The 27,076-nt window shown below is 56.0% G+C and overlaps 1 protein-coding gene across 5 annotated transcripts; it reads right to left on the bottom strand.

Moving 5' to 3' along the window:
• Positions 1–1,082: 1,082 nt before the first annotated feature.
• On the bottom strand, positions 1,083–22,209 carry TTC34 (tetratricopeptide repeat domain 34). Of its 5 annotated transcripts, none has more exons than XM_066270645.1 (9): positions 22,154–22,209; positions 20,526–21,351; positions 14,082–14,940; positions 12,508–12,733; positions 11,187–11,391; positions 9,781–9,947; positions 8,479–8,749; positions 7,450–7,664; positions 1,083–5,061 (listed from the first exon to the last, which is right to left on the bottom strand). In XM_066270645.1, the coding sequence occupies exons 2-9, from the start codon at positions 21,304–21,306 to the stop codon at positions 4,534–4,536; spliced, it is 3,252 nt and encodes a 1,083-aa protein (XP_066126742.1). In that variant the 5' UTR covers positions 21,307–21,351; positions 22,154–22,209; the 3' UTR covers positions 1,083–4,533. The 5 variants fall into 5 exon arrangements, with proteins under 5 accessions (XP_066126742.1, XP_066126743.1, XP_066126744.1 ...); XM_066270646.1 differs by having other exon boundaries at positions 22,162–22,208; XM_066270647.1 differs by lacking the exon at positions 22,154–22,209 and adding an exon at positions 22,068–22,147.
• Positions 22,210–27,076: the final 4,867 nt, after the last annotated feature.

Below are 27,076 nucleotides of genomic sequence, written 5' to 3'. Positions count from 1 at the left end.
GGCTGTTTTATATTTTTAACGTTATTATTTTTTTAATTAAAGATTTGTCTGCGAGCCAGATGTAGCCATCAAAAGAGCCACATCTGGCTCACGAGCCGTAGGTTCCCGACCCCTGTATTAAATCTTCGCTATTTGACTCTCTGGTGTGATTTCTGTCTCCTGAGTGGACCCTGATGGATAAGACTTACATGGGTATCAGGAGTGGTCCCTGTCTACCAGACCCTCAAGATAGCACTTGGGGGTGGGCTTGGCCACGTCCTGGGGCCTCACTGCCGGGCTGAGGTCGTCAGAAGGGGGTCCGTGGTGTGTAGCAGCTTCACAATTGGTGGAGACGCCAACTGCATCCAGGGCCCAGGTACTGCGGCCTGGGTGTCAGCCCAGCAACGGCGGCCCCAGGACTGTGCCATGCAGCCAAGCCTCTTGTGGACCCTGACGCCCTAATGGGAGAGAAGTACTCGCTTAGAAACCTGGGACTTCTGCGTGGGAACGGAGTCAGACCAAAGCAGAGGGGATACCCTGGGTTGGCTTTGCTAACATGGGTACACCTGCCGGAGATGCTGAACATACTGCGTCAGCTCACATCAAATGCCCTTAGTGACTTTAATGGTCCACCCAGGGATCAGGACTCAATGGTGGTACACCATTAATGGAGATGCCGGAATGTCCCAGTGTTACGTAGAGAAAGAACCCAAATGTGCAGGTAGATGGCAAGCTGGAGTGGATTTATCATGTGGGACTGGTGCACCTTATAGCAGCTCCCCCCCACCCCCATGAGACTCATAGGACTTCTCTCTCCTCTATCACCACGATAAACTGCAGGAACGCACTTCAGATCGATGCATTGCTCACGGTGTGTTACCCTTTGTGCCATCAGGTCTGGGTTTGTTGGTGTTTTGCATTTAGCATTTTTGAAGCTGCACTCTGTAAATGAAATTGGTTGCGGCTCTCATTTGGTTGAGGTCATGTTTTCTTTAAAAGAGAACTTGGAAGCCTTTTTTTCTTGGCTCTGACGTTTAAAGTAACCTGCAATGGACTGTTTTTTTTTTTTTTTAAATGGAAATTAAAAAAAATTATTTATTTTTTACAGAGACAGAGTGAGTCAGAGAGAGAGGGATAGACAGGGACAGACAGGAACGGAGAGAGATGAGAAGCATCAATCATTAGTTTTTCATTGCACGTTGCAATACCTTAGTTGTTCGTTGATTGCTTTCTCATATGTGCCTTGACCGCGGGCCTTCAGCAGACCGAGTAACTCAGGGGTCCCCAAACTTTTTACATAGGGGGCCAGTTCACTGTCCCTCAAACTGTTGGAGGGCCGGACTACAAAAAAAAACTATGAACAAATCCCTATGCACACTGCACATAACCTTATTTTAAAGTAAGAACAAACAAAATGGGAACAAATACAATATTTAAAATAAAGAACAAATAAATTTAAATCAACAAACTGACCAGTATTTCAATGGGAACTATTCTCCTCTCACTGAGCACCAATGAAAGAGGTGCCCCTTCAGAAGTGCAGCGGGGCCAGATAAATGGCCTCAGGGGGCCGCATGCGGCCCGCGGGTCGTAGTTTGGGGACCCCTGGAGTAATCCCTTGCTCAAGCCAGCGACCTTGGGTCTAAGCTGGTGAGCTTTGCTCAAACCAGATGAGTCTGCACTCAAGCTGGCGACCTCGCGGTCTCGAACCTGGGTCCTTCTGCATCCCAGTCCGACGCTCTATCCACTGCACCACCTCCTGGTCAGGCATGCAATGGGCTGTTCTTTAAAGGCTGGTCCGTTTTCTCAACACCCTCTGGACCTGGGCCTGCTCTGGGGTGTGTGTGTGTGGAAAGCTACCTCGTCACTGTTTCTTTTCTGCTATGCAATTGTCCTATGTGACTTTTATGACAATTTGGGAGTCTCTGTAGTTATATAACATTTTCCTAGGGACGAATCCATTTCGTGCAGGCCTTCAAATTTATTCGCACAGAGTGGAGAGAGGTCATCTCTTCTGCTTCCTCTGATTTCCTGTTACTTTGTCCTTGCCATTGTTTTAAACTTTTTTGTCTGTAGTGTAAGTGCTTGACATTAAGCTTTCAAGTGCCATGTCAAAGGAAAGCCGTCTCAAATAAACTGACAAACAGCTGTGTGATACAGTCAAAGGCAAAACCATCAGATAAGGAACTAGGCTGCCCCCACCCTTGAAGTTCCCGTGGTAGAAAACTCTAGGGACCCAGATAACTGACTGCTGGAGGTGACCCTGCCTCCAGGTTTCCAAGACCTAATTCCCTTTCTTATGTGCCATATCGGCCAATAGTGAGGGATCCTACAAAACCCTAGACATCCACCCTTGACCCCAATAAAGGCAGAGCTCTGGGCCCAGGAGCTCTCTCTCGACCCTTGACCTTGCTGTGTGGCCCCGGACATGGCCGTGCACCCTCCTGGTCCTGTGAGGAATCAATCTTGTTCCCCAAAGTTCTCTGATGGCTTTGGCTGAGTTGCCTGCCTACACTACAGTAACTACAAGGGCCAGACGAGTCCCAACAGTGGCTCCAAACAGGGACATGCCTTCCAGAGGTAGTACAGGCCCAGGTGAGTGCCCTGGGGCCTTCCTCGCAGGGAGCATCCCTATGAACAGGTTTGGATGACCCATGTGACTTTGTGCTTTTTTTCTTCATGGTTTGCTTTGGGCTCATCTATTTTTCTGCATTTTTGAATAATCTTATTTTGGATGTATTCATTCCTCCATTTTTCTCTTCCTAATTTGCTAATTCCCACTTTTATTCTCATTAATCCCTGCCTCCTGATTTCCTCCATTTACAGTCTTTTTCTAACTTTGCTCATTTTCGTTGTGTTGCTGAGATGGTGACGCTCAGGCCCGAGCCTCTGGTGCTGTTCAGGCTGTATCCCAGGCTGTGTGTGCTTCCCCATAGCTGCTTTTGTTAATATTTCTCCCAAGTCCTGCAATCCCAGATTTGATGTCCTCTTGAACCCCAGGGCTGTTTCCCGTGCAGGGGACGGAAATGCTGACTTATATAGCATCACTGACTAAAAGTCAGACAAGGCGACCCACACCATCTGGCGAACATGTTCTCAGAAACCTCACCTGTGGCAATGTTGCGAACAGCAGGCGCTGCCTCTCTTTACGGGTCAGAGCCTGACTTCATTCAGTCAGACCCACGCTAGCATTCTGCTCCGGACGCTGTACAGGGCCTGCTGGTTTCTGTCCACTTAAGTGCATGGTGTAAGGTTGGCATAATGGTCAGACCCTAACTCCACCTGCAGTGGGTCTAGAAGCATCCCCGAGGCAGGCTGGGCGGGAGGGAACAGGGCAGGACAGACTTTGCCCAGGGAGCAGGGGAGGATGAGCCCCTCTGCAAGGTCCCCAGGCTGTCTTCTGTTGAGGAACCTGCCCCAAGCCGAGGTGTGGCTCCAGTTACCTGCTAACCTGACTGTGACTGTGTGCTAATTGTTGGACCTTTCCAGTCCCCACTTTCCAAACAGGGTGAGGCTACTTCATAGGGTCTCTAGGGAGAAAAAGAAAGTAGTAACCCACAGGGAAAGGGTGGGGTGGGCCCAAGCTGCTTCGGGATGTGAAGGGTGAGGAGGGAGGGCTGGCTACTTCCCAGCCTGGGTTCTTAAAAGGCCAGTGTGGGAGCTGAACCCGTGGACCTGTGATGGGCAGAGGAGGAGACAGCCAGGGAGGGAAGCATACTAAGAGGTAGGAGAAGTGGACACAAAGCCTGGGGCTGGTGGCCATGGCCTCATCCCTGTCTGTCCCCCAGGCAGAGTAAGGGAAGGGTTCCAGGTACAGATCTTTTTGGCTTGTCCAGCATGGCTAGTTCATGCACCTGAGAGAAAACCCATGACTCAGGCCTGGCATCTCGTCTGTGAAACGACCCTCCTTGGCTCCCTGAAGGAGTGAGAGTTTTCCAAGCACACAAAGGGCTAGTTTAATCCACAGAGGAAGTCTTCTTCCCATCCCGACTGCTTTGCCAGACCAGCCAAACAGAAGCCCAGCCTACCTGCTCATTGGGGGTGGGGGTGGGCGGTCCCTCTCTCTTCGCTTGACAGAGGGAGAGGCCACAATGTTCCCATGGCTGTGGTGGTGGGTTTGGGGTCCAGAGGAGCCTTATGAAAGCATAGGTCTCAGCTGGCAGGACCCAGTTTGGGAGTTTTGTCCTTGGGGGAACCTGCCTGAGGCTTAGGTCAGGATCAAAGGCCACTTAATGCTGAGGGAGGGGCTGCACCATTCCTCCAAGGGTAAACAGAGGCTGGCTTTAATCCTGTCCAACCTGCTGGTCCCATGCCAGGGCCATGAGGGGCTAGCTCTGGGGCCAGGGTATCATTGCAGCAAGGGGCTCTGGGCCTCCCAGGATGGTTGCTCCAGGAGAGTGGGATTCCCTTCTCTCTGCTTCCCAGGGCTGGCTGTCTGCTGCTGACCCACCCACCTGGGGGCTGGGAGGGAGGGAGAGAGGGAGGCCGGGGTGAGCACCTCCCTGGTTTTTGGGAGAAAACCCAAGCCTCTGGCTGGGCTTGCTGAGCACAGGCTCAGTGGAGCCGGCAGCCCGAGGCCGCCTCCCTCCGGATTCTTGCCTTCAGCCTCTTCAGGCCGCAGTGCTCAGGGTCCACCAGGAGCCCGCTCTCGGCTGCTGTCCAGGCCTCTGCGTACTGCTGATCGTCCAGGCAGCGCCGTCCATGGCACAGCAACACTTGGGCGGCAGGGGCCCGGCCTGGCTGCTCCCTCAGGCTGCTCTGGGCTGGGGTGGGTGCCAGCTGGAGGGCCTGGGTAAAGGCCCCTGCGGCCCCAACCTCATTCCCCAGGCTCAGGAGCAGGCGGCCCCTGCAGCACAGGTCCTCCACTCGCACTCGGAGGTCGCTGTCTCCTGCACCCTCCCGGAGCACGAGGTCCAGGTCTCTGAGCGCCTGGCCAAACTCTTGCAGCTCGGCCAGGCAGGTGGCCCGCAGGCGCAGGTGACGGGCACCGCTACCCCCAGCCAGGACAGCCAGCGAGCAGTAGCCCAGTGCCTGCCTCGGTTGCCCTATGGTCAGGAGGGTGCGGGCTTCCTGGGCTGCAGCCTGCAGAGGGGACAGAGGAAGGGAGTGCAGGTCAGCCTAGAATGTTGCAGCCGCTTTCTGGCCCTGCACACCTGTCCTGCGCAGAGGAGCTCCCGGAGTCGCCTGTAGGGGAGCACCTCCCTGCAATCCCACAGGCCTGGGATTTTTGCAGGCTGCTCAGAGGTCCTCCCCTCTTCAGAGCTCCACTACTTTCCTCACCTGGGAGATCTCATCTCTCCCTCCTCTCTGCAGGTCACCTTCTTTACCAAAGCTGCCGGGTCCTGGGGACAGTAGTAAACGCCGCACACTGCCTCTGCTCAGCCTGGTCCTTATGCCCCCTCCGTGGCCCAAGGTCAGGCATTACCATGGTCCTGCAGAGCCAGTCACAGGTGGGGACATGCTGCTGCCGCTCCGTCCTCCTTCCTCTGCTGCACCTGACCCCAGAATCTGCCAGCGCGATCCGGGGGCTGCGCTGGCTGTCTGCCCTCGAATCACTTTCCTTCTCTGAGCGTGGCTGAAGGCCACTCTCTAAGCCTCTCTCCAACATCCTGCGGAGAAATCCGCTTCTCACCTGGCTCCTCCAGGATGCTCAGGGGCCCACAGTGGTTCCCCAGTGAAGAACAAGGCACATCTTTTATTCTGTCCTGCTGTCCCCCTCTCCCTCCTCTCTATGCAGCGGGCTGTACCACGCCCCCTCCGCGCATGTCCCCAGGGAATGCACCGAGCACCCCAACACTCAGCAGGGACACCGTCTAGGGACACAAACACCAGGCTGGGATGCAGATATGCGCGCTGGGGAGGGGGAGGAGGCCTGGCCGGGACCAGAGCCCAGTGTCCGCGCCGTTGCCGCTGGGGCTCCTTCCCACCATACCGACAGTACACAGCGCGGGCGGGACAGCCTGGGTCCCGCCGGAGGTCAGCTCGCCTTCCTGCTGAGTGACGGGCACCGGTGACTCCACCTCTCCACGCGAAGCAGCCTAGCAGGTGCAGCGCCCTCCCGATAGGCTCTGCGCGGTCTCGACTCAGCAGCGGGCCCACTGGTCGCGTAGGCGCAGTGCCGCCGGAAGCGGGGCGCGATCACTTCCGGTTTCTTTCCCGGGAGGGGGGGGGGTCAGCACGCGTCGCTGGGCAACGGGCGCGCGTTGCAAGGATGCTCCTCGCCGCGGAAACCAGCGAGCAGGCGGGCCCAGCACATCCCGCTCAGTGCTCAGAGACAGCCCAGCCCGACCCTCCTCAGAGATCCCCCGCTCTGCAGCCCCTCCTGCGATCATGATGCCCATGACACTGTCAGTCCTTGGTTTCTTCAGCCCCAGGGGGCAGCGTGCCTCTGCATTGCCCACTGCTCTCTGCTCTTTGCGAGTACCCAGCTCTCTGGGACTGGCACCCCTCGGTGGAACACCTAGTGTTGTTTCTCTTCCGGGAGGATCCCGAGTGCTACAGCCCACCGGGGCCATGGGCGCCCTGGGCCACACCCACCCCACATCCACCGCCTCCCTAAAGGCTGAATCGAGGGTGCGCAGGGAAGGCGCTGCAGTTTCCATCCCCACCTGCTGCGGTCGCCTTCAGCCAGCGGAGGGGTAAGGTGGTCAGACCAGAACCGAGGACACCCTGCCTCCTGCCTCCTGGCCCTGCCCCACTTGCTCCTGTCAGATGGTTTCCATTAGAACACAGGCCAGAAGTCTCTCCCCCATCCGAGCCCCCACCTCCACTCCACTTCAGCGGCGCCGTTTTATCCCGTTTAGTGTATATTCTGAGCTCTGTCCTCCATCCAGGTCGTTGCCTTGGCCTGTCTAGCCCCACCATGGTTTCCCCTCTGGTATGATCTCTCTACCCTGCTGACCTGTTCTAGGGTCTCTGCAACACTGACACTCTCTGAAGTGGGCCTCCCACGGTCTCCCTGGGCCACAGGGCCGAGCTGTGACTCCACACAGCACCTGGTGGAAGGTGCTCATACCTTCTTGTTGGTTCAAGAGTGGAATGAAATATCAGCCATGGCAAAGAGGCAGCTACCGGAGCCCAACATCCCTTCACAGTCCTCTCTCAGATTACTACCTGCAGGAGCCACCTCCCCACCTGTGCTCTCATGGGGAGGGATCCATCTCTCCTGGCCTGACCGGGGGTTGGGTGGGCTTCCTGTGAGAGCAAGGTACTCCTGGTTGGTTCTGCCCAGCTCTGAGAAGGTGGTCCCCTCCCTCTCCCCCTCCCCAGCTGCCTGTGCCTCATGCAAAGAAGCTGGAAGGCCGCTGAAGTTGTCCGAGCTTGAGATGGGGATACCTGGGTGCCTCCTGCTCACACCCCCACATGACCCACACCCAGCTGGAATCAGCACACAGGGAATGTAAAGCTGCCCGTGAGCCCGTGGTGTTGGGGAGGGGCTGACATGGGGCCTTCGTGGGGTGCTGCACACACCTGGGCCAGGCTCTTTCGCTCTGAGGCCTCCAAGAGACGCAGCAGGAAGCCAAGGTCCCCGGTGTCTGTTTCCACCAGGCACTGCAGGTCCCGAGCGGCGGCTGGCACGTCTCCCTTCTTGAGCTGGAGCAGGCCACGCCGGGCCCGTGCCGCCTCCGATGGCTGGGTGGGGTGCAGGGCTTCTTGTAGGCGGGCACCAGCCTCCTCATAGCTGCCTGTCACGGATTCGGGAAGGACAGTCAGGGTGGCGTCAGGACAGAGGTGCAAAGAGGTGGGGCTCACTGACCACTATGCTGTGGAGCTTGCCACAGCCTTTCTTGCTGTGTGCTGGGAGGCACAGCCAGGAGCAGAGGGACATGGTGATGTCATGCTGGTCACACGGGCTTGTTGGCTACCAGTCCCCCACCTGGGGTGGGGGTGGTGGTGTCACTGGATTCCATGACCCCCAGGCTGAGCAGCACAGCTCTGGGCCCCCTCACCATGTCACCACACGGTCTGCTCTTTCCCAGGCACGCAAGAGAGCAGGACAGCATGGGGAGGGATCAGCCCTGGTCCCTCTGAAGGCCTGGGTGGGGGCACCTCTCAGGAATAGAGCTGAGGGTGTTGGGAGGGCATGCAGGCTGCACAGAGACCTCCTCTTTCAAATTAGTACTGAAACATGTTCCGGATATTTCAGGAAAGGCTGACATTTTGGCACACATGGGCCAAACCCTGCCATGTTGGGACCTGGGTCCTGGGGGCGGTCACCTGATCAACATCTGCTGAATTAATGCACGAGTTACTGAGGAGGCCTGAGCCTTGTACGAAGCCACAAGTCACTGCTTCATTTCTCCATGTAGGTGATCGGGAGCTAGGGACACGTACAAACTAAGCCTGCACGGGGACCAGGTCCCAGGAACTGGGATTCAGGTAAATGGGACCTTGGAAGCTACTGAGTCTAGGGGCTCTTTTCTGTTTTACAGAAGAGGCTCCAAGGGTGAGAGGAGCCGGGACAGACACCATGTTCCTCACACCCAGGCTGTGGCCTACCCACGGCGGTGAGTACGTCTGCCAGGAGGATGTGCCCACTTAGCTGCCCTGCATCAATTCTGATCAGTGCCTCCCCCACGGCGACAAGGCCTTGAACGTCCCTCTTGCTGAGGGGGGCCCTGGTGTCCAGCAGCTGGCTCAGGAGGGCCCGGCAGTGGCACACCAGGCCCTGCGTGATGAGGGACTGAACCTCCGGCTTCAGAGAGCGGATCTCAGGGACCGTCATGCGTGGGTCCAGCTGCAGAGCCGAGAGGATGTCGTCCACGGCCTCCTGCAAGGGGAGGGCACAGGGTGGGTGGCAGAAGTCATTTCAGCTGGGTATTTGTCAAGTGTCTGTTTGTCTTCCCATTGTCTGGGCACTGGGGATACCAGGAGGGGTGGACGCCTAGCTCCTGTCCTCTCACAACTGGGGTGGGTGGCCATCAGCCAAAATAAGGAGCTAGTGGCATGTGGAGAGCACCCAGGGGTCCCCCTGCGGTGGGGCCCTTCTGGCCAAATCCCATTTCTGTGTACTGGGCTTGTCCCTGCGAACCACAGATGCTTGCCCAGCACAGAAAGGACATCCAGAGGGCTGGGTTCCTTAACCACATGTGCAGCCAGGAACAGACACCAGGCTGCCAGTGCCCTTGGAGGAAAAAGAGACATCCTGACGGACAGACACAAGCTCTGCCGGAGAGCTTGGATAGTTTTCCCAGCTTTCTAGGACACCAGCCATTAAGCAAATGAAAGAACCTGACAGGCAGGTGCCCTCCGGGTTGCTCTTTTACCCAGTGAAGCTTCAGGCAGAGAGCCAAAGTCAGTCACTTGCCAGTGACATTGCTCTTGGCTGAGAAGTGCCTTGTTCAGGGCCATTCAGCTGTGACTGCCTCTGGGTACTTCCTTCCTGTGATAAGTGCCTTCCCTGGGCCCCGACAGTGGGCCCCTCTTGCCCCACCCCTGCACACTGCTGATCCAAATCCACAGGCCCTGTGTAGACAGCTCAGGGAGGCACTCAAGATGGCAGCTGAGGTGTCATTATTTTAAGCTGGGGGGGGGAGGACTGGTAGCCTGGAGGGTTTGCACATGTGGCTAGGAGGCACAGGAACTCCTTAGATGAAAGGGAAAGACTCCTGCAACTGGGGATGGGACAATGAGGTTCCCGTGAGCTCCAGGGTGGGCGGGGTTTTGATGGGTGTCTCACAGTCTGGATGGCCTGATTCAGCTAGCTCCCTGTCTTCTCAGGGGTTGAGAGGGAAGGCAGCACCTTCCACTCCACTTTGTCTGGTCCCAGGTGGGGAGCATGGGGTGGGGATGGGGGCATACCTTCTGCTGCTCTAGGGCCAGGTGCAGGAGCGCCCGTCCACACAGGGCTTGCACGTTCCCAGGCTCGGACCGCAGCACGGAGTTGAAGTCAAACATGGCTGTCTTCCTTTGGCCCAGGAGCCCATAACATCGGGCGCGTGTGAGCAGGGACTCACTTGCCTGATTCCCTGGAGGAAGCAGATGCGTGGTATGAAGACTGCTCACTGACCACAGGTAGGCACAGTGCAGCCGTCTTCCTCCAGCATTTACTGCACCCCTCCTGGTGCCCGATAGGGGTGGGAGGACCAGAGGGTGCACCAGCTGTGGGCACCAAGACACACAGGGGGGCAGTCTGGCTGCAGGGCACAGGGAGTCCAACCAGGAGGAGTGGCATCTGGGAGGTCAGGGGGACAGTTGGAACAGGCTTCCAGGAGAAGTAGGCACAGCAACTGCGTCTGAGGTGAGGGGGGGCAGGAGGGGGAAGAGTCCTTAGGGCTGGGCATGCAATGGCCACACGCATGAAGGTGCCAGGAAGGCAGGGAGGAGCCCTCTGAACTCTGGGCATAGGAAACCCTTTCCCAAAGGAGTCAGCACCACCATACTTCTTCCAAGTGCATGTCCAGTGACAGACACAGGTGACAATGCTCCAGGCTCTGCAGGATGCTCTGGGTCATGTCCCCTTTCCCGCTAACAGGTGCAAACTCTGCACCAGGCACCATCCCTGGCTGTCCACGAATTAGCTCACTCAGCCCTCAGTCCTACCCGACTCAGGATTCGGGTATTTCCTCCATCATCCCACTCGAAGAGGAGGTGCCCAGTAAGCACAGAGCCAGAAAGCCACTGGCATTCAGATTCCAAGTCCACACCTAGTCCTGAGCGTCCCAGGAACTCACTGTGCGTCTTCGGGAATATTTCTTCCTTTGTCACCTAGTGACCCTCTGGCCAGGCCCCTGCCCAGCACGCAGAATGGGGCCAGTGGGTTGGCTGAGTGAGTGAGGTCAGGTGGTCAGGTGCGCACACACAGAAACTCCCCCACTATGTCCAGAAAGGGCCTAGGGAAGCTGAGCCCTCACCTCGCATGCATGGTTGGAGGGAGAGGAGCAAAGCTGGTAGAAGAGCTCCAGCTTGACCCCCTACCCCCGGGGCCCTGAGTGTTGGGAGGGTCCAGCTCAGGTCCTAGCTGGTCTGGCTTCTCTCCTGGGCTTTAGCATGCTCACCTGGGCTGCCAGGGCCTGGTACAAGACGACCTCAGCAAGTGGTCCACTCCCTGCCCAATGGATGTTCCCGGGTTGCACATGCATCAGAACCCTTGAACCAAGGCCATGGCTAGACTCCCTGGTCCCCTACCACCAGGTAGGCAATGGATCCCCATGCCACCAAGTATCTAGCACAAGATGGGGCCCTGTGGGCGAACAGGCAGCTCCTACCTGCAGCAAAGATGGCCAGAGAGAGGTAGGCGATGGCTTCCCTGGTGTGGGCCTCGCCCTCGGCCCCTTCCGGTTGCGCCCGTAGGATGGCCAGGGCCCGCGCGTGGCAGTGGCCTCGCAGCAGCTGCCGATCCTCCCGGCGGAAGACATCCAGGGTGGGCTGAAGACAGGACGTGTCTCCGGACTGGACGACCTTCTTCACCAGCTGCAGGGGCAGAAAAGTCACCGCAGTTCTTCCCAGTGCCCGGTCCATTCCACCTCCATGCTCTGCGGGGCTTGGCTCAGAGGGGTGTGGCCAACGGGGCGCAGCCCACAGGTGCTGGCAAATGGGAGCATGGCTTTGCAAGGGTGTGCCCATCGAGGGCGTGGCCTTGGGAGGCTTCGCTGAGGGTGTAGTGTGGCCCGAAAGGGAGTGGCTAACACCGGCGTGGCTCTTGGGGCATGGCTCATAGCAGGGCAGGGACTGCGTGTCCCCAGCTCTGAGCACAAGGAAGGTTGGGGTCCCGGAGGTGGGAGCTCCCCTTTGGGCTGCTCCGCTCCACGGTGTGGCAGGGGGTGGGTGTGTCCCAATGTCCCTAAGCCGCGCCTCCTCCTCCAGACATGGGAAGTGGCGGAGCAGAAGTCCTGGGACCAATGCCGCTCTGGTGGAGCGAGACCCCAGGAGGACATGACCTTAGACCTCAGAGAAGCTCCTCCCCAAAGAGACCTGATGGTGCCCTTGCTCACCGCTCGCTTCGAACACATGCTCCCAAACATCCTTCCTTCCCACCCGTACCTCCCAGTTCAGGGAGACCAGATACCCAAACCAGGTTCGAGGGGAATGTGGACTCGGATGGGCCACACAGCCTCTGTCCCAAAGCTCAACACCTTCTCCTGGAAGGTAACCTTCCAACCACGTTCCAACAGGAAGCCTGGATAACACCTGAGGGAGGTGAAGTTTGCTTTTCTTGGCAGCGGAGCTGCCTTGGAGGGAGACAAGCAGGGACTGAGGGTGTGGGACGGCCACTCCGCTATCCCCATCCCCTGCCTCCCAGGGCAGGGTCACATCCGAGCCAAGTTTACATGGGAGATTTGGGACAAAGTTCGGCCCACATTCGACTCGGCCCTTTTTCTTCACGACACAGCAAAAGCAGCTCTTCCTGTATGCTGGGGGCCTGCTGGGACCCGGGGCACTTACTCCAGCTAGCTAATTCCTCTGTCAATCCGCAAGACCCGCAAAAGCACAGAGTAGGAGCCTGAGGGTCATAAAAGTGAGCGACTGGCACAGTGTGTGTGGGGGCACTGGGTTGTGGGGTGCAGAGTGAGGGGCCACCGACCTTACCTGGTTGGCGTCATAGAAGAAGCCCCTCCGAAGCTGCAGCAGGGCCAACCGCACCAGCACAGGGGTCGCCTGGGGCCTCCAGGAGAGGGCCACCAGTAGTGCCTTGTGGGTGTCATCCAGGCGGTCCAGGCGATACAGGGCGTCTGCCGCCAGGAGGCGCGACGCCTCATCTTCCGAGTCCAGCTCCATCAGAAGCGTGGCCAGCTGGTACACGCCCTGGGCGTCCCTGTAGAGAGAGGAGTGTGGATAGGGCAGGCCCCTTCCCTACACCCTTTAACCTCCCCACCCCCACCAGGTAGGCTGGCCACAGGCAGGTCCTATCCCATGCACCTGGCCCGGGCAGCTCCCTTTTGGCTGGGCTGCAGAGACCAAGGTGCTGGTGGAAGGATCCTCACCTGTACCATCCCCAGAATCGTGGCCCTCACTCCCTTTCTCTCCTCCCACCATCCCGTGGGGGCAGGCACCTTACAGAGGGGAGAATTGAGGCTATGTGCTAAGCCCAGCCAACCCTGCCTTTCTTTCCGTTTCTGTAAAAACAGGATGACAATGTCAACCTTGGTGGGCTCAGGCGTGTGGTAGGCAGAGCTAGGAGACACACAGGCCACCTGTTACGCTCCTGGAGCCTTGGGCATGTGAAAATCCCAAGACAGAACAAATACAAAGGGCCCCAAGCACACATGTGAAAGTTTCTCCTCATCAGCAAATCAAAGCAATGCAAATCAAGCAACCAGGGGGCAGAGGAAGTATGTGTGTGTGTGTGTGTGTGTGTGTGTGTGTGTGTGTGGTGTGAGAGAGAGAGAGAGAGAGAGAGAGAGAGAGCGCGAGCGCATGAGCGCATGCACTCGCGTGCACATGCTGACATCAAACACACCCCTTTGGAGGACCCCAGTTCAAAGCTTCTTTAAACAGCTGCTGAGTCACCACGGGGTTGGCTGGCAAAGAGTTTGCAAAGGAACCTCAGGGCAGGATTTGGGCCCAGATAGGCAGGCGTCAACTCCCCAAGTTGAGGACCTCATCGGGGCCACACTCCCTGACCCAGTAACGCCCTCTCTGCTTTCATGTTAAGGGCAGAACATGGTGGAGACAGGATGGTGCCCGGGATGTATTATAACTAAGCAGAAGCTATGGGATGATGGCATGGTCATGGATGGGCTCTTGAGCCGTGGGAACATATCTAGCGGCAAAGAAAATGTTCACCATCTAATGAGTAAAAAGAAGTAGGATATAAATTGCATGCACAGCAGAATTCATTTTTGTGTACTGTGTTTTACATGCACAAAGAGAACTAGCTAAACAGGGATGCTAATGGTGGGGGTGATGGGTAAGTTTTATTTTTTCGTTTCTGTGTCTGAGTTTCCATTTTTCTCTGAGTCAGTCCTTAATGCATGGCTGTTAAGGACTGAGATCTGGGCCCCAGCGCTAAAACTGCCACCAATGACTTAAAGGAATCAGCCAGCCTCTTCCTGCCTCACTTTACTCTTCTGAAAGACAGGAAGAAACACACCACGGCGCCCATGCAGGAGCCCAGAATGAAGCAGCCCCGGAAACGCGCGCGCGCAGGGCTAAGTTTTTACCCTTCCAGTGCAGCGGAGCTGTCCGTGCCCGGGGCCTGACTCCGGCGGCCCTGCGCGCCCATGGGTCCCGGGTTCGGCCTCCGCTGCAGCATCCTGCGGCCCTCTTCCCGCAGCACCGTCAGCAGCAGCCCCCGCTGGTTCCAGGGCACGTAGGCCTTGGCGACGAGCAGAGCTTCATCGGGCCTCAGCCGGCAGGCGGTGACATAGTCCAGAGCTCCCAGGAACGCGCTGCCGGCCAGCACCCGCAGCAGCCCGCGGCCGCAGAGTGCACGCACACAACCGCTCGGGTGCGGCGGCCCCTGCTCCACCACCTCCTGGAAGTCCTCCTGGGCGCTCCGCGCATCGCCGGTGTGCAGCGCGCAGAAGCCGCGAAGCGCCAGCAGAGACGCGCGGTCCTCGGCACGGTCCCCGGCGCGTTGGCCCGCATGATCCCTGGGGCGCGAAGGCCGCAGCAGGCGCTCGCACAGCGCCCTGGCGCCCGCCGCATCCCCGGCCAGCAGCAGGCACTCAGCCAGGCGTGCTCCCAAGACCGGGCGCGCCCCAGGTGCCGCCACGCGAAGTAGGACACGGAGAGCGCGGGTCACCGGGGCCAGCAGCTCGCGGCCCGAGTCCTCGCGGAGCTCTGGGCGGCTTCGGATGGCCTCCTGGAAGTGGGCAAACCCCACGTCCGCAGCCTCCCGCACCTGGGCCCGCACGCGCTCCCGGTCCTCTGCCGAAAGCACGGCCTCGAATTGCCTCCGCGCCCCCGAGGGGCTCTCGCGGAAGGCCTCGTGCAGGTCTCGGAGCAGGTCCTGGGCCCCACTGTCCAGGAAGAAGGCTGCGGCTGCCCGGGTGACCAGTAGAGCTGCCAGATGCTCACCTGGGGAAGAGAACAGGGGACATGTTGGGCTAGGTCCTATCGCGGTTTCACCCATAGCCCCCTAATTGTCCAGTGGTTTGTACCCTCTGAAGCACTTCAGCTCGTGGCATGTCCCAGGACACTGCACCACCAGGGGAAGCACTTGCAGGAGGCAGGGAAGCTCTGGCAGCAGGACCAGAAGCTGGCGGGGCAGACCCTTGGGCTGCTCCCCTGGAGGCCTCCCCAGCCTTGTTTTCTCAGTCTGGGTTCAAAGTCAGTCTCATTGCTCAGCCAACATAGACATTCAGTTACAATACCTCTTCCCCAGCCCCTCACCTTGACCTTTGAATAATGGATTTCAGGGTTGAATCTCTCTTCCAGGGATCAGCTCCAGGTCAGAGCTGAGGCCTCACTCAGCCCCATGACCTTGATAAGACCTGATGCCACTGTGGTGTCTTTGTTTCTTGTCTCCTTTGGGCCACATTGGGCTCAATACTTCCCTCTCTGAAACAGAAACCTCCCCCTTTAGGTCCAGGAAAGAGGGGATGATGCGCTCAGTGCTGTCGACAAGAGTGGGGACTTGGGCTGTTTCCTGAACTCCCGTGCCTCAGTTTCCTCTTCTGCTTTATAACGGGATGACATGGTCTACAGTCACAGAGCCATGAGAATGGAATAGATTACTGTTCGTCCAGTGCCTGGAACAGGGCCTCTGGGCAGTACTGCTACTCAGTGAGGGTTCACATCAGTGCAGAAAGCCACGCCAACCCATCCCCAATGGCACCCCAGGCAGGAGCAAACTGTTAAGAGAATCCCAGAAAATTCAGTGCAGGGGGTGGTCCAATCACGGGTGACTCTCCCACTCCTGCATTATTACAGGTTAGGAAAGTGTTGTCAGAGGGGAAGTTCTCAGAGCCCCAGCATGTCTCCATCCCAGGTCTTAGACCAGAGTCCTTCAGAATTCTCAGAGCTTTTCCTTGTAACCTAATGTAGTCGCCACGGCAATAATACTCCTTTACAATGAAAGAGGAGCAGGTGTGGTAGCAAATCTGCCTGTACCCTGCCCTGTTACCATTGTGGGCAAGCATCATGTCACAGCCCAGAGCCAAGTGAAAAAAAATATCTTGCATCTTGCGATCAACCAACAACCAATGAAGCAACCAATGGCAGGGTGATCCCATCTAGTTCTGGTGGCCAAAGTGAAAGAAACTTTGAGCCTTTTCTGTTGGTTACTAACTTTTGACGAAATAACTCTATCGCTGATTTGACTACAATAGTAGTCACAGCAGGTGGAGAGCCCTTGGGGTCTGGGGGAGTGGTTATTTCTTTACTCACATGGAAGTGTGTCTTCTACTTTGCTTCTGAGACTCCAGTCACACACATTAGACTTCCGTATATCACAGGGCACTGAGGCTTTGTACATTTTTCTCCTCTTTGCCACATTGGATACTTTCTCTTCTAAGGTTAAGCTTATTGAATCATCTGCGGTCTCCAATATGCTATGATTTTTTTTTTTAAATTTCCGTTATTGTGCTTTTCAGTTCTTGAATTTTTATAGTTTCCATATATTTGCTGACATTCCACATATGGTCATTCATTGTGACCACATTTTCCTTTCGTCCTTGAGTATATTATGAATTGTTCCTTTAACGTCCTTAGCACGTTGACACCAGCACATAGATTATCTTTCTTTTTTTTTTTTTTTTTTTTTTTTGACCGAGACAGAGAGAGATCAGAGAGAGGAACAGATAGGGACAGAAAGGGAGAGAGATGAGAAGCATCAATTCTTTGTTGCGGCTCCTTAGTCGTTCATTGATTAATTTCTCATATGTGCCTTGACTGGGGGGAGGGGCTATAGCAGAGTGAGTGACCCCTTGCTCAAGCCAGCGACCTTGGGCTTCAAGCCAAGACCTTTGGGCTCAAGCCAGGGACCCCTTGCTCAAGCTGGATGAGCTTGTGCTCAAGCTGGTAACCTCAGGGTTTCGAACCTGGGTCCTCCGTGTTCCAGTTCGACGCTCTACCCACTGTACCACTGCCTAGTCAGGCTGGGTCATCTTAAGGTTGGTTTTTAGTGATGTTTTCTCCTAACTGTGGCTCACATTTTATTTTCTTGTTTCTTTTCATGTCTAGCAATTTTTTAAAAAATTGTATGCTAGGCATCTGGTTGATGCTTTTTAGATACTGGATTCAGTTACGTTCCTCTGAAGAGAACAGAGTTTTGTTTGAGCAGGCAGTTAAACTGGACAGAATCAAATGCTATATTCTGCCTATTTGGTGTGTAGCAGCTGAAATCTTCATTAGGTTCTTGAGTTTCCAGCTCCCGCGTGTGCGCAGTTTGGTGGTCAGCTGAGGATTTAAGTGGGCTTAATACACAGATTTTGGGTAGCACTCCCTCTGTGTCTCCTCTGGGAGTTCTTTTCAGCCCTGAACTCTGTCCTGTGACATCACAAGCCGGTACATCTGCTTGCTGCTTTCTCTTCCACATGGATAACACCTGAAATCGAGGAGTTTCCTCAGGCAAAAAACTACAAGGATGCAAATCTTACCTCCCCCAATCTTCCTATTCCAAAGTGTCAACTCCCAGTTTCTGCCTGCATTTGGTCACTCTTCAGTGCCTTCAAATGGTTGCATCTTATATTTTGCCCAATTTCATTATTGCTTTCTAGGGAATACATGGTCTAATCAAGCACTACTCCACCATTATTGAAAGCCAGACTCTTGTTAGACTTAAAAGTTTTGGCAGTCCTAGGGAAATATAAAACGCTACCTCATTGTTGGTTTTAATTTTCATTTTCCTGATTATGTGTGAGGTTCGTTTATTTAAAAATATTCCCCCCCCCCAATCTGGTGGGTAGAAAGTGGTATCTTGTTTTAATTTGCATTTGTATCATTACAGTGATGTTGGACATTTTCCACACGTTCATTAGCCATCTGTGTTTTCTCTTTGGGGAAAGGCTTTTTTTTTTGCCAATTATTACACCAGATTATTTTCTTATTGACTTGTAGGAATTCTTCAAATACTCTGGGTACTAATTTTTTTTGCCCGTTATATATTTCATAAACATTCTCTCTCTGTTGTGTTGTATCCTTTCTTTTTCTACAAAGTGATGGGAGGGGTAAAACAGAAGTTTAAACAATTTTTAATTTTGTCAAATGTATTGACTTTTCCCTTTACAGTTTCCACTTTTTGTATGTTAAGAAGCTGAGCTGTTCACAGAAGTCTTAATGATATTCTCTTATACCCTCATTTCTGTGAAACTTAGCTATTAGTATCATCCCTGTGGACTTGCCTTTTTTTTTTTTTTGCATGGTTTGAAGTAGAGAGTCAGCTTTGTCCATTGAATAGGCCTCCTCTTCTTTGCCTATCAATTTGCAATGCTCATGCTTGACCTGAAACATCTCCTTCGTGTGGACGATTTCAAAACCCCTTCTTCACACCAAGCACCCTCTCGTCTACAGGCTCTTGTGTCCTGCTGTCTGACAACATGTCCACTTGGTTGGCTCAAGGGGCATCTCTGAGCACTTAGGGGTGACACCATTTTAAAGGTTTGATACACATTTCCTTTTTTCTTTCTTTCTTTCTCTTCCTTTTTTTTGGAATTCTTTTTTTTTCTTTTTTCTTTTCTTTTTGACAGAGAAAGAGGGACAGATAAAGACAGATAGGTAGGAAGGCAGAGAGAAGAGAAGCATCAATTCTTTGTTGTGACACCTTAGTTATTCATTGATTGCTTTCTCATATGTGCCTTGACCGGGGGCAAGGGGAAGCTACAGTGAGCAAGTGACCCCTTGCTCAAGCCAGTGACCCTGGGCTCAAGCCAGCGACCTTGGGCTTCAAGCCACCAACCACAGGGTCATGTCTATGATCCCATGCTCAAGCCAGCCACCCTGCACTCAAATCAGATGAGCCCGCGCTCAAGCCAGCAACCCCGGAATTTTGAACGTGGGTCCTCCAGTCTGATGTTCTATCCACTGTGCCACCGCCTGGTCAGGATCTTTCTTTTTTTTTAACACCTAAAAATTCTTAGTTTATTAATCCTGTTATGAAACCTTTGCACAGTGATTGCAGAGAAAGCCACTTTGCCAGCCTCAACCCTGGTGCTGTGGTCCCTGGATATTCCTCATCCTGTTCTTGCGTCCTTTTCACTGTTTTCCTGAGGTTCTCCTCTTCCCTCAGGGGTCATATCTTGCAAGACTTGTGTCTGGCTTTATTTTTCTTTATGTAATCCGAGGCATCATGAATCATGCTAGCGCCAGCTCTCCGGCCACCAGCTAAATGGGTCTGAATCCAAATACAACAATGATGACATCTGGAGTGGCCTTATACATTTTGTCTGGTTGGTTTTCCCGGATTTCTGTCTTAGGTTACTGTTGCCTTCCCTGGGTGAAGGGTGTTGATGACCATTTGCTTCCACTGAAGTCCTCTGCTGGTCATGAACTTCCTGGTCCAAACAGTTACTGTGCTCTTCCTGATGGCGGACAATCTTCAAGCATCCGGGGAGGGAAAGAGTTTGATACACATTTTCACTGAGTCCCCGCAGCAATGCTCAGAAGTGGGTGCAGCCTCCAACTCCGCATGCACATGGGGCGGTGGCATGGACAGGCCACGAAGCTGTGGGCGAGCTCTGAGTCCTCGTGGTAGGCTGGAGTGTGGCTCCTGGGTGCTCTTGGACACCCACCCTCCACTGCCTACCCCCACCAGAGGGAGGTCTCAGCAAAGGGGCCGCAGGAGCAGCTCTCAAACAGGCTGTGTGTAAAAACCCTGACACCCCCTTCTTGTGTCTGCTCCCTCTGCCTTCTGCCTTCCAGTTAAAGGTAAGCTCTTAAAGTCATTCGTGACCTTTTTCCATGCCCCTCTTTCCACCATGATCTCTGCCAACAACCTTGTCATTTCTAATTTAGCGATATCTCAAGCCCATTGTCTTTCTCTAACTCTTCCCTCTTCGAGCTGAGACTCTGCCACCTCTTACCTTCCAGCCTCCCAGCCTGATCCTCCCCCCAGCCTGGTCCTCCCCCTGGCCTGCCCCCCCCACAGCCTCCCAGAAGGTTCAGCTTTCCCTTTGGCTCCCCTTGGCACAGTCTGCACACAGCAACCAGAGGAGACTACAAACGGAACTCAGAGTGTCTTCCTCCACACTTTAAAACCCTCCATGACTCTCACTGCTCTGAGGGTAAAACCTGACTACTTTCGAGGCCAGGAAGGCTTAGTCAGGGCTACTGTCTTCAGGTCATCTGCTTGTCCTCTGTCCTCTCTCCCCTGACAGCCACCCCAGCTCCATTCAGTGCCACACATACCCCAGTTCTTTCTCCCTCAGCAACCTGGCATGCTCTGTTTCTGCTGTTTGGAATCCTTGTCGCAGCTCAAGTGACACCTCCTCCCAGGAGCCTTCCCTGGCCATCTGGCTAGAGGCACATTTCTCAAAGCACTTAGGTTGTTTGCCTCTTTTCCTGGGTGTTTCATAAGGGCACGGGCCTGTCCACCTTGTCACTGTGGTGTCCCCGGCCTCCGCACAACCTCTTGCTCCCACCAGAAGCAGGAATTAACTGTGCTGTGAAGGAGACTAGAATAACTTTTCACCCGGACCCATAAGGAGACGTGACCGCACTCCTACCTTGGGGTCTGCTGCCGGTCGGGTCAGACTCAAGGGCCCGGTTGCATGCTGCCCGGCAGTCTTCATACCTGCCTCCGTGGAGCAGAGCTTCAGGTGACAGGATGTTGCTCCAGGTGCCTCCAGGGTCCAGGGCTGCCAGGAGTCTCTGGCCATCAGTCTCTTGCTGGCTGGTGCTGTCCCCAGCCTTCTGGCTCCTCAAGATGTGGTCCTGGAGGGTGCTGACCAGCACGGGGAGGTAGGGCTGCTGGTGGGCAAGGATGAAGGCCACAGTCCGGTCGGCCGTGGAGGTGAAGGCCTGAAGGTAGTCAGCCAGGCCAGTGTCCACCTGCACTCCAGAAAGGACCCAGGCCAGGGCGCGGGTCAGCCGCAGCTCCAGGGCTTGCTGGGAGTGGGCGTCCAGCAGGGTGCTACAGCGCCGCACCACCTCCCCATGGCACCCGTGGGCCAGCAGGCCAGCCAGAGAGTGCAGGACTGCTGCCGGGTGGTCTGGGCACAGGGTGGCCAGGAAGGCTGAGGCCAGGGTCCCCGTTAGGGACACCACGGCCATGCCGTCCCAGTGGATGGCTGGGATCTGGCTGTCGCCTCGGCACCAGGCCTCCAGGGTGGCCACGACGGGTGCACCCCGAGCCTCGGCCAGGGCAGCTCGGACACTCCTTACTGCCGAGGGGGCATGGCAGCTGAAGGCAGCCAGGTAGAAGGCCGTGGCCAGCGGGGGCTCCCCCAGGGCCAGGTGCTGGTCCCCCTCCCGGCAGAGGCAGGCCACAAGCTTCTGGGCCGACATCACACCTGTGCCACCAACGGGTCCATGTCCAGTCCTCAGGGGCACCTGCGGCAGGGAGGGACATGTGGTTAGTGCTCGAATAGCCATCAGCCTTTAGACCCTGTGGCCTCCAACCCCGCTCCAGAGCAGCCTCCCTGCCCCTCCCCACTGAGACCCCAGGGTCAATGCTGCACCCCTTGAGTGGAAACAGGGTGAATCCAGCTGTTAAGGTGGTGTTTGCAGCCGGCCTCCATGGGGCTGGGGGTGTTTACCAGGGCATGCCTGGGCAGGCTCCCACTGTTTGCCTCTGGGCCTCAGCTCTCCCCTCTGCAGAATGGGCTGTGACCCTACTCAGCAACTGATAGGTTGTGGATGATGGCCCCTGAGCACCTACGTGGGGAGGAGCTGGGTGGCCCGAGGGGTCAGGGGCCCTTACCCCTCGCTCCACCTCCTGCCCCTCCTGGCACAGACCCCTCAGGGAGGTGGAACCCCACCCCCCAATCAATCCGGGTCACACAGGCGTCCCCCAGTCTTCTCAGCACTGAGACTTAGCAGAACTGTCCAACCTCAGAGACACACTCCTGCCTACCTCCCACACCTGCACAATGTGGGGTGGGAACAGGGTGCCAGGTTAGTGAGGGACACCTGTCTGGCTTTTGGGTGGGGGTGGGGAGCAATTGGCCCAGGCCAAGGGGCCGTCAGTTCTGAGGTGGGTTTGGGGACTGGCCTTAACCACCCCCTCCTGCAAACCTTCTGGCCTGAAGAAGTAACTACGTACTTACAGCCCTTTGGCTCCTGGCTCCCCAAGCGCCTGTAGACAAGTTCCCACCCAATAAATGCTCGCTGACACCCACGGACACACGCTTACGCGCTCACATCTGTATGTGCACACACGGTCACACTCGCTGTGCTCGGAGGCTGTGCCAGGCACACAGCAGAGGGCAAAGCCGGCACGACCCAAACTCGCCGGTGGCAGGTGCAGCAGTGATGCCCGAACTCCCTCTGCGCCCGCCCCCGCGGGCTGGAGCGTTTCCCGGGAGAGCGTCAACACCCCGCCTCCCGCTGCTCAGCAGTGCCCCTAGCGGCCGGCCGGGAGCCCCTGCCTGCCCAGCCCCTCAGCTCGCCCACCACCCTGCCCCCTGCCCTGCCCCCGCCCTGCCCCCTGATCCCTTGGGTCGCTCCACACAACCTAGCGCAGAGAGAGGGAGGGAGAGCCACCCTGGAAGGGCCAGGCTCCAGGCAGCTTTGGAGCAGACTGTGGGGGCTCAAGGTGCTGGGCACCCTGGACACCCTGGGGGGAGCTGCCTGTGTTTTAGGGCCACGCCGCACCCCACATTCTCATCATCCTCACAGCTGAGGAAGGAGCTCCAGGGAAGTGGGGGACCGGGCATTGCACACCCAGCCTCTTTCCTGCCTTCTTCCTCCCTTCGGACCGGGGCCTGTCCTTGGCAAGAGGCCCAGAGGTGGCTCTAAGGAGCCGTGCGACATGAGCCCGCAGGCTGGGGTCACCTTGGCTGTAGTTGAGGAAGGAGCTGCAGTGTCAGGTGATATTTTAGGAATCCCTCTGCCTCCACCTCCAGCAGCCGAAGGAGAAGGCCCTTTATAGGTAGCTGCCCTAGAAGGCCCCTGGTGCTGCTTTGGGCAAGGGACCCTCCCAACTCAAGATGCCAAGGGCCCAGATGCCAGGCAAAGCCCTGGACCTCTGCAGGGCTCAGGGAACCAGGTGAGGCACCCACTGTGGGGGACGTGGGTGCCATAAAGCAGGGCTGGGAGGCCACTGGGAATGTGGGGAACTGTGCCCTGGTTTCCTTCCCAGGGTCTGGGCCTCCTGGAGGTGGCATCCCAGCCTGTTAGGGAAGTCTGGGGTCAAGGTCTGCAGCGGGCAGGCAGGTGTCATCATCAGGGCCCAGTCTTCTTGTCTGGCTCCTGGCCTCTCTGCTCCTGGCCTTGAACTTCACAAAGGCACAGCACCCGCCCGATGAACGCAGTGGTGACATTTTATTAAGAGATCTCCCATTGCTTTGATTACTCTCATTTTAATTACCCTAATTAGGCAAGAACCATAATGGAGCGAGGCTGTCACACTGGCTGTGGAGAGGGCCTGGGGGCCAGGAAACGGTGGGGCTGCCCCACATTCACAGTCACATTAGCTCTGATGGGTCCCCCGAGCTCCTGCCCAGCACACAGTGCCTGCGCAGCCGTAGGCACTGGCCAGATGAGCCCGGTGGTCTCGGCATGCCATGAACTGTGATCGCAGTCGCCATCTTGAGCAGCGCACCTGGTGCAGGTAACCCCAGGGCACCTGCTTCTTGCCACGGGGGGGGGGTGTGTGTGTCAGGCGGTCTTGCATCTGTTGCTTTTGGTCCTGGTGTGAGGACTGAATTCGGAAGGAGCCTTTCTTCAGCAGCCGTGGGAGCCGTCGCCATGTCTGATGGGCATCTGGGCAGCCAGTGGAGGTGATGGCTGAGTTCTTGCCCTTTGCACTGCTGTGCCCATCAAAACCTTGACAGATTGGGATGGGTGGCGTCTTTGTGGGAAGTTCACAGCTTTAGGGACATACGGGGTTCCGTGGTGAAGGAAGCATTAGGCTCTGACTGAACTGTGCCAGGAACCCAGTAAGAGTCCACCCGGAGTCCAGGGCCACGGTCACTGCAGACCCGATGAGAATCTGGGCCCGCGAAAGTGGTTGCGAGGCCTCCCGGGGCTGCCCCTTCTTCTCTGGTGAGTTCTGTCAGCTGGTGGCTCCGGGATATGGGGTCAGACCTGGCTAGGGTTAGGGGACAGGGTGCTGCCACCAGCCCCCTGCAGGAGTTGCCTGCACTCCCTGAAACGGCCGTAAAAAGTCAGCCTGAGGGATGTGGGTGGTCCCAGAAGGAGAACGAGGTCCCTGTTGCAGACGCAGTTGTCCTCACACCCGACTCTGGAAGGAGGGCTCTGAGCACCGTTATCAGCATTTTCTTTGGAAAGGGAAGTAGTTTATGAAAGTGGACAGTTGGCAATGGCCTTGTGGTGACTGTACATCTTAGGGGCTTTGTCCTCATGTGCAGTGTGTGGGTGGGCTGCTCCAAGGGCCTGTCCGCAGATGTGCAGGGTGGTGAGGTCTCCTGCCCGGCCGAGGAGCTCATGCTGAACCTGCATGACCCCTCAGGGGCTCCCCGAGGGGAACTAGAGGCCATCAGGGCGGGAAGTCCACTTTGCCCATCACCTTCACAGAAGGAGGTGCGTTCTCACCTGGCCCACTGCCTGCCCCCCAGAGACCTAAAGGCTCCCCCGCCTCAGGTCTGATTCCAGCGCTGGGCCCAGAGACCAGGAAGTGGGTGCCAGGCGAGGTCCCTGCCTGCAGACCCTCCCAGGCTGCCCTTCCTCGGTTGGAAGAAGAGTCTGAGCCCTCCTGACATCCACAAACCAACGTCACTGCCGGGGTTCAAGGCAGATCTTCCAAGCCCTTGGCACAACCACGGAGGCCAATGGCTTTGCACCCACCTTTCCCCCCCTGTGCCACATGAGGGAGGAGAGGGCCCACACCATCCCAAGCCTGAGTTTACGCTGTCTCCCTGTGGGCTCCGGGGGGCACCCCACCCTTCTGCCTCTCCACAGGTACTCACCGAGGAAGGCAGACTCATCTCCTCAGCCAATCCCATTAGAAAGGAGAGCTCTTAGCACCAGCCCATAACTGTACCCAAGGCCTCCAAAAGGTGACCATGGATTGTCTCAGGGGTGCTTCCCTCTTCCTGCTCCCCGGGAGCCCGGTGCAGCTCTCGCCAGGTCTCTGGGCACAGCTCCCATCACCCTGGGGCCCCCCGGGCGTGCTCTGAGGGTGTGTGAGCTCACCCAGAGCCCCCTGGCTGCCAGCATTCAGAACACCCCCCACAACTCCAGGCAGCCCTCCGGTCTGAGTGTGGGGGGGCTTACCTGTGTCTGCAGTGCCTGGACGCCTGCAGGGAGTCTGGGACCAGGGTGGGCGGGTGCCTGGTCACCACCAGATGAAATTTCAGCCTCTGGTCCCTGCTGCCAGACAGGCAGGAATTGCAGGCAGAGGACACACAGTCCTGGAGGTTGGGGGCAGTAGGGTGGGAGGGCTTTTCTCTCAGGGCCTTTTCTCCTCACCTCTGACCCTCACGGGCCTGAACCCCTCCTTCTGCCTCTCTGGCTTCTCTGAGCATCTAACAGGCCTGGCAGCAGGCGAGTGGGCAGGGACACACCTGTCATGGGCTGCTCTCCTGGTCTACCCTGATCAATAATGCAACGGAGGAGGAACGCGCCCCCCCCCCACCTGCCCACCTGTTGCTCTGGGTGTGCTTTCATCTCCATTACAGGGCTGGTGGCTTCCTGAGGGCCACCTCTGCATGAGGGGTGCTGTTGGGGGTGATAAGCTGCTGTCTGGGGGAGAGCAGGATTGAGAAATTATGTCCTACTGCTGTGGAGATGGCCCTTCTGTTTTTATTAGGTTTCTGGGGCTCCCCTGAGCTAATACTCCTATCTCACCCTCTTCTGCTCGTCTCCCAGCACCCTGGCCCCTCAGCCCAGCTGCACTGCCCCTTGCTGTGACCACCCCCACTCTGCTCCCTGACAAGCCTGTTTCTGCCTCAGGACCTTTGCACTGACCCTTTCCCCACACTTCCTTCAGGTCCATTGTCCCTCCTTATAGAGACCCTTGTTGGGCTCCCTTATCTAAAATAGTTCCTCTCATGAACAGACACTTCTCCCAGGAAGAAATACAAATGGCCAACAGATATATGAAAAGATGCTCATCTTCTTTAGTTATTAGAGAAATGCAAATCAAAACTGCAATGAGATACCACCTCACATCTGTTAGATTAGCTATTATTAACAAGACAGGTAATAGCAAATGTTGGAGAGGCTGTGGAGAAAAAGGAACCCTCATACACTGTTGGTGGGAATGTAAAGTAGTACAACCATTATGGAAGAAAGTATGATGGTTCCTCAAAAAACTGAAAATAGAACTACCTTATGACCCAGCAATCCCTCTACTGGGTATATACCCCCAAAACTCAGAAACATTGATACGTAAAGACACATGCAGCCCCATGTTCATTGCAGCATTGTTCACAGTGGCCAGGACATGGAAACAACCAAAAAGCCCGTCAATAGATGACTGGATAAAGAAGATGTGGCACATATACACTATGGAATACTACTCAGCCGTAAGAAATGATGACATCGGAACATTTACAGCAAAATGGTGGGATCTTGATAACATTATACGAAGTGAAATAAGTAAATTCTAAAAAACCAGGAACTGCATTATTCCATATGTAGGTGGGACATAAAAGTGAAACTAAGAGACATTGATAAGAGTGTGGTGGTTACGGGGGGAGGGGGGAAAGGGAGAGGGAAAGGGGGAGGGGGAGGGGCACAAAGAAAACTAGATAGAAGGTGACAGAGGACAATCTGACTTTGGGTGATGGGTATGCAACATAATTGAACGACAAGATAACCTGGACTTGTTATCTTTGAATATATGTATCCTGATTTATTGATGTCGCCCCATTAAAAAAAATAAAATTAAAAAAAAAAATAAAATAAAATAGTTCCTCATTCCTCTCAGCTCCCCCCCCCCCCACCCATTACCTTGTTGGCTCCAAGAGGGCAGGGTGGGGCTGCCACTGCCCAGCAGGCACCTGGCAGGTGAGAGGGGGAGGAAGAAAGGAGGGAAGGATGAGGAAAGCCGTGCATCCCAGGACCTCGGAGCTGCCGTTGAGGAAGGTAGGACCTGGACTCCCCCTCTGAGTTGTCGGCCTTGAGTCACAAATCTCCCCGAATTCAGCAC

This window comes from Saccopteryx bilineata, chromosome 3 (genome assembly GCF_036850765.1).
Source record: "Saccopteryx bilineata isolate mSacBil1 chromosome 3, mSacBil1_pri_phased_curated, whole genome shotgun sequence".
NCBI lineage: Eukaryota > Metazoa > Chordata > Mammalia > Chiroptera > Emballonuridae > Saccopteryx > Saccopteryx bilineata.
This window is presented reverse-complemented; position numbering and strand designations above follow the sequence as displayed.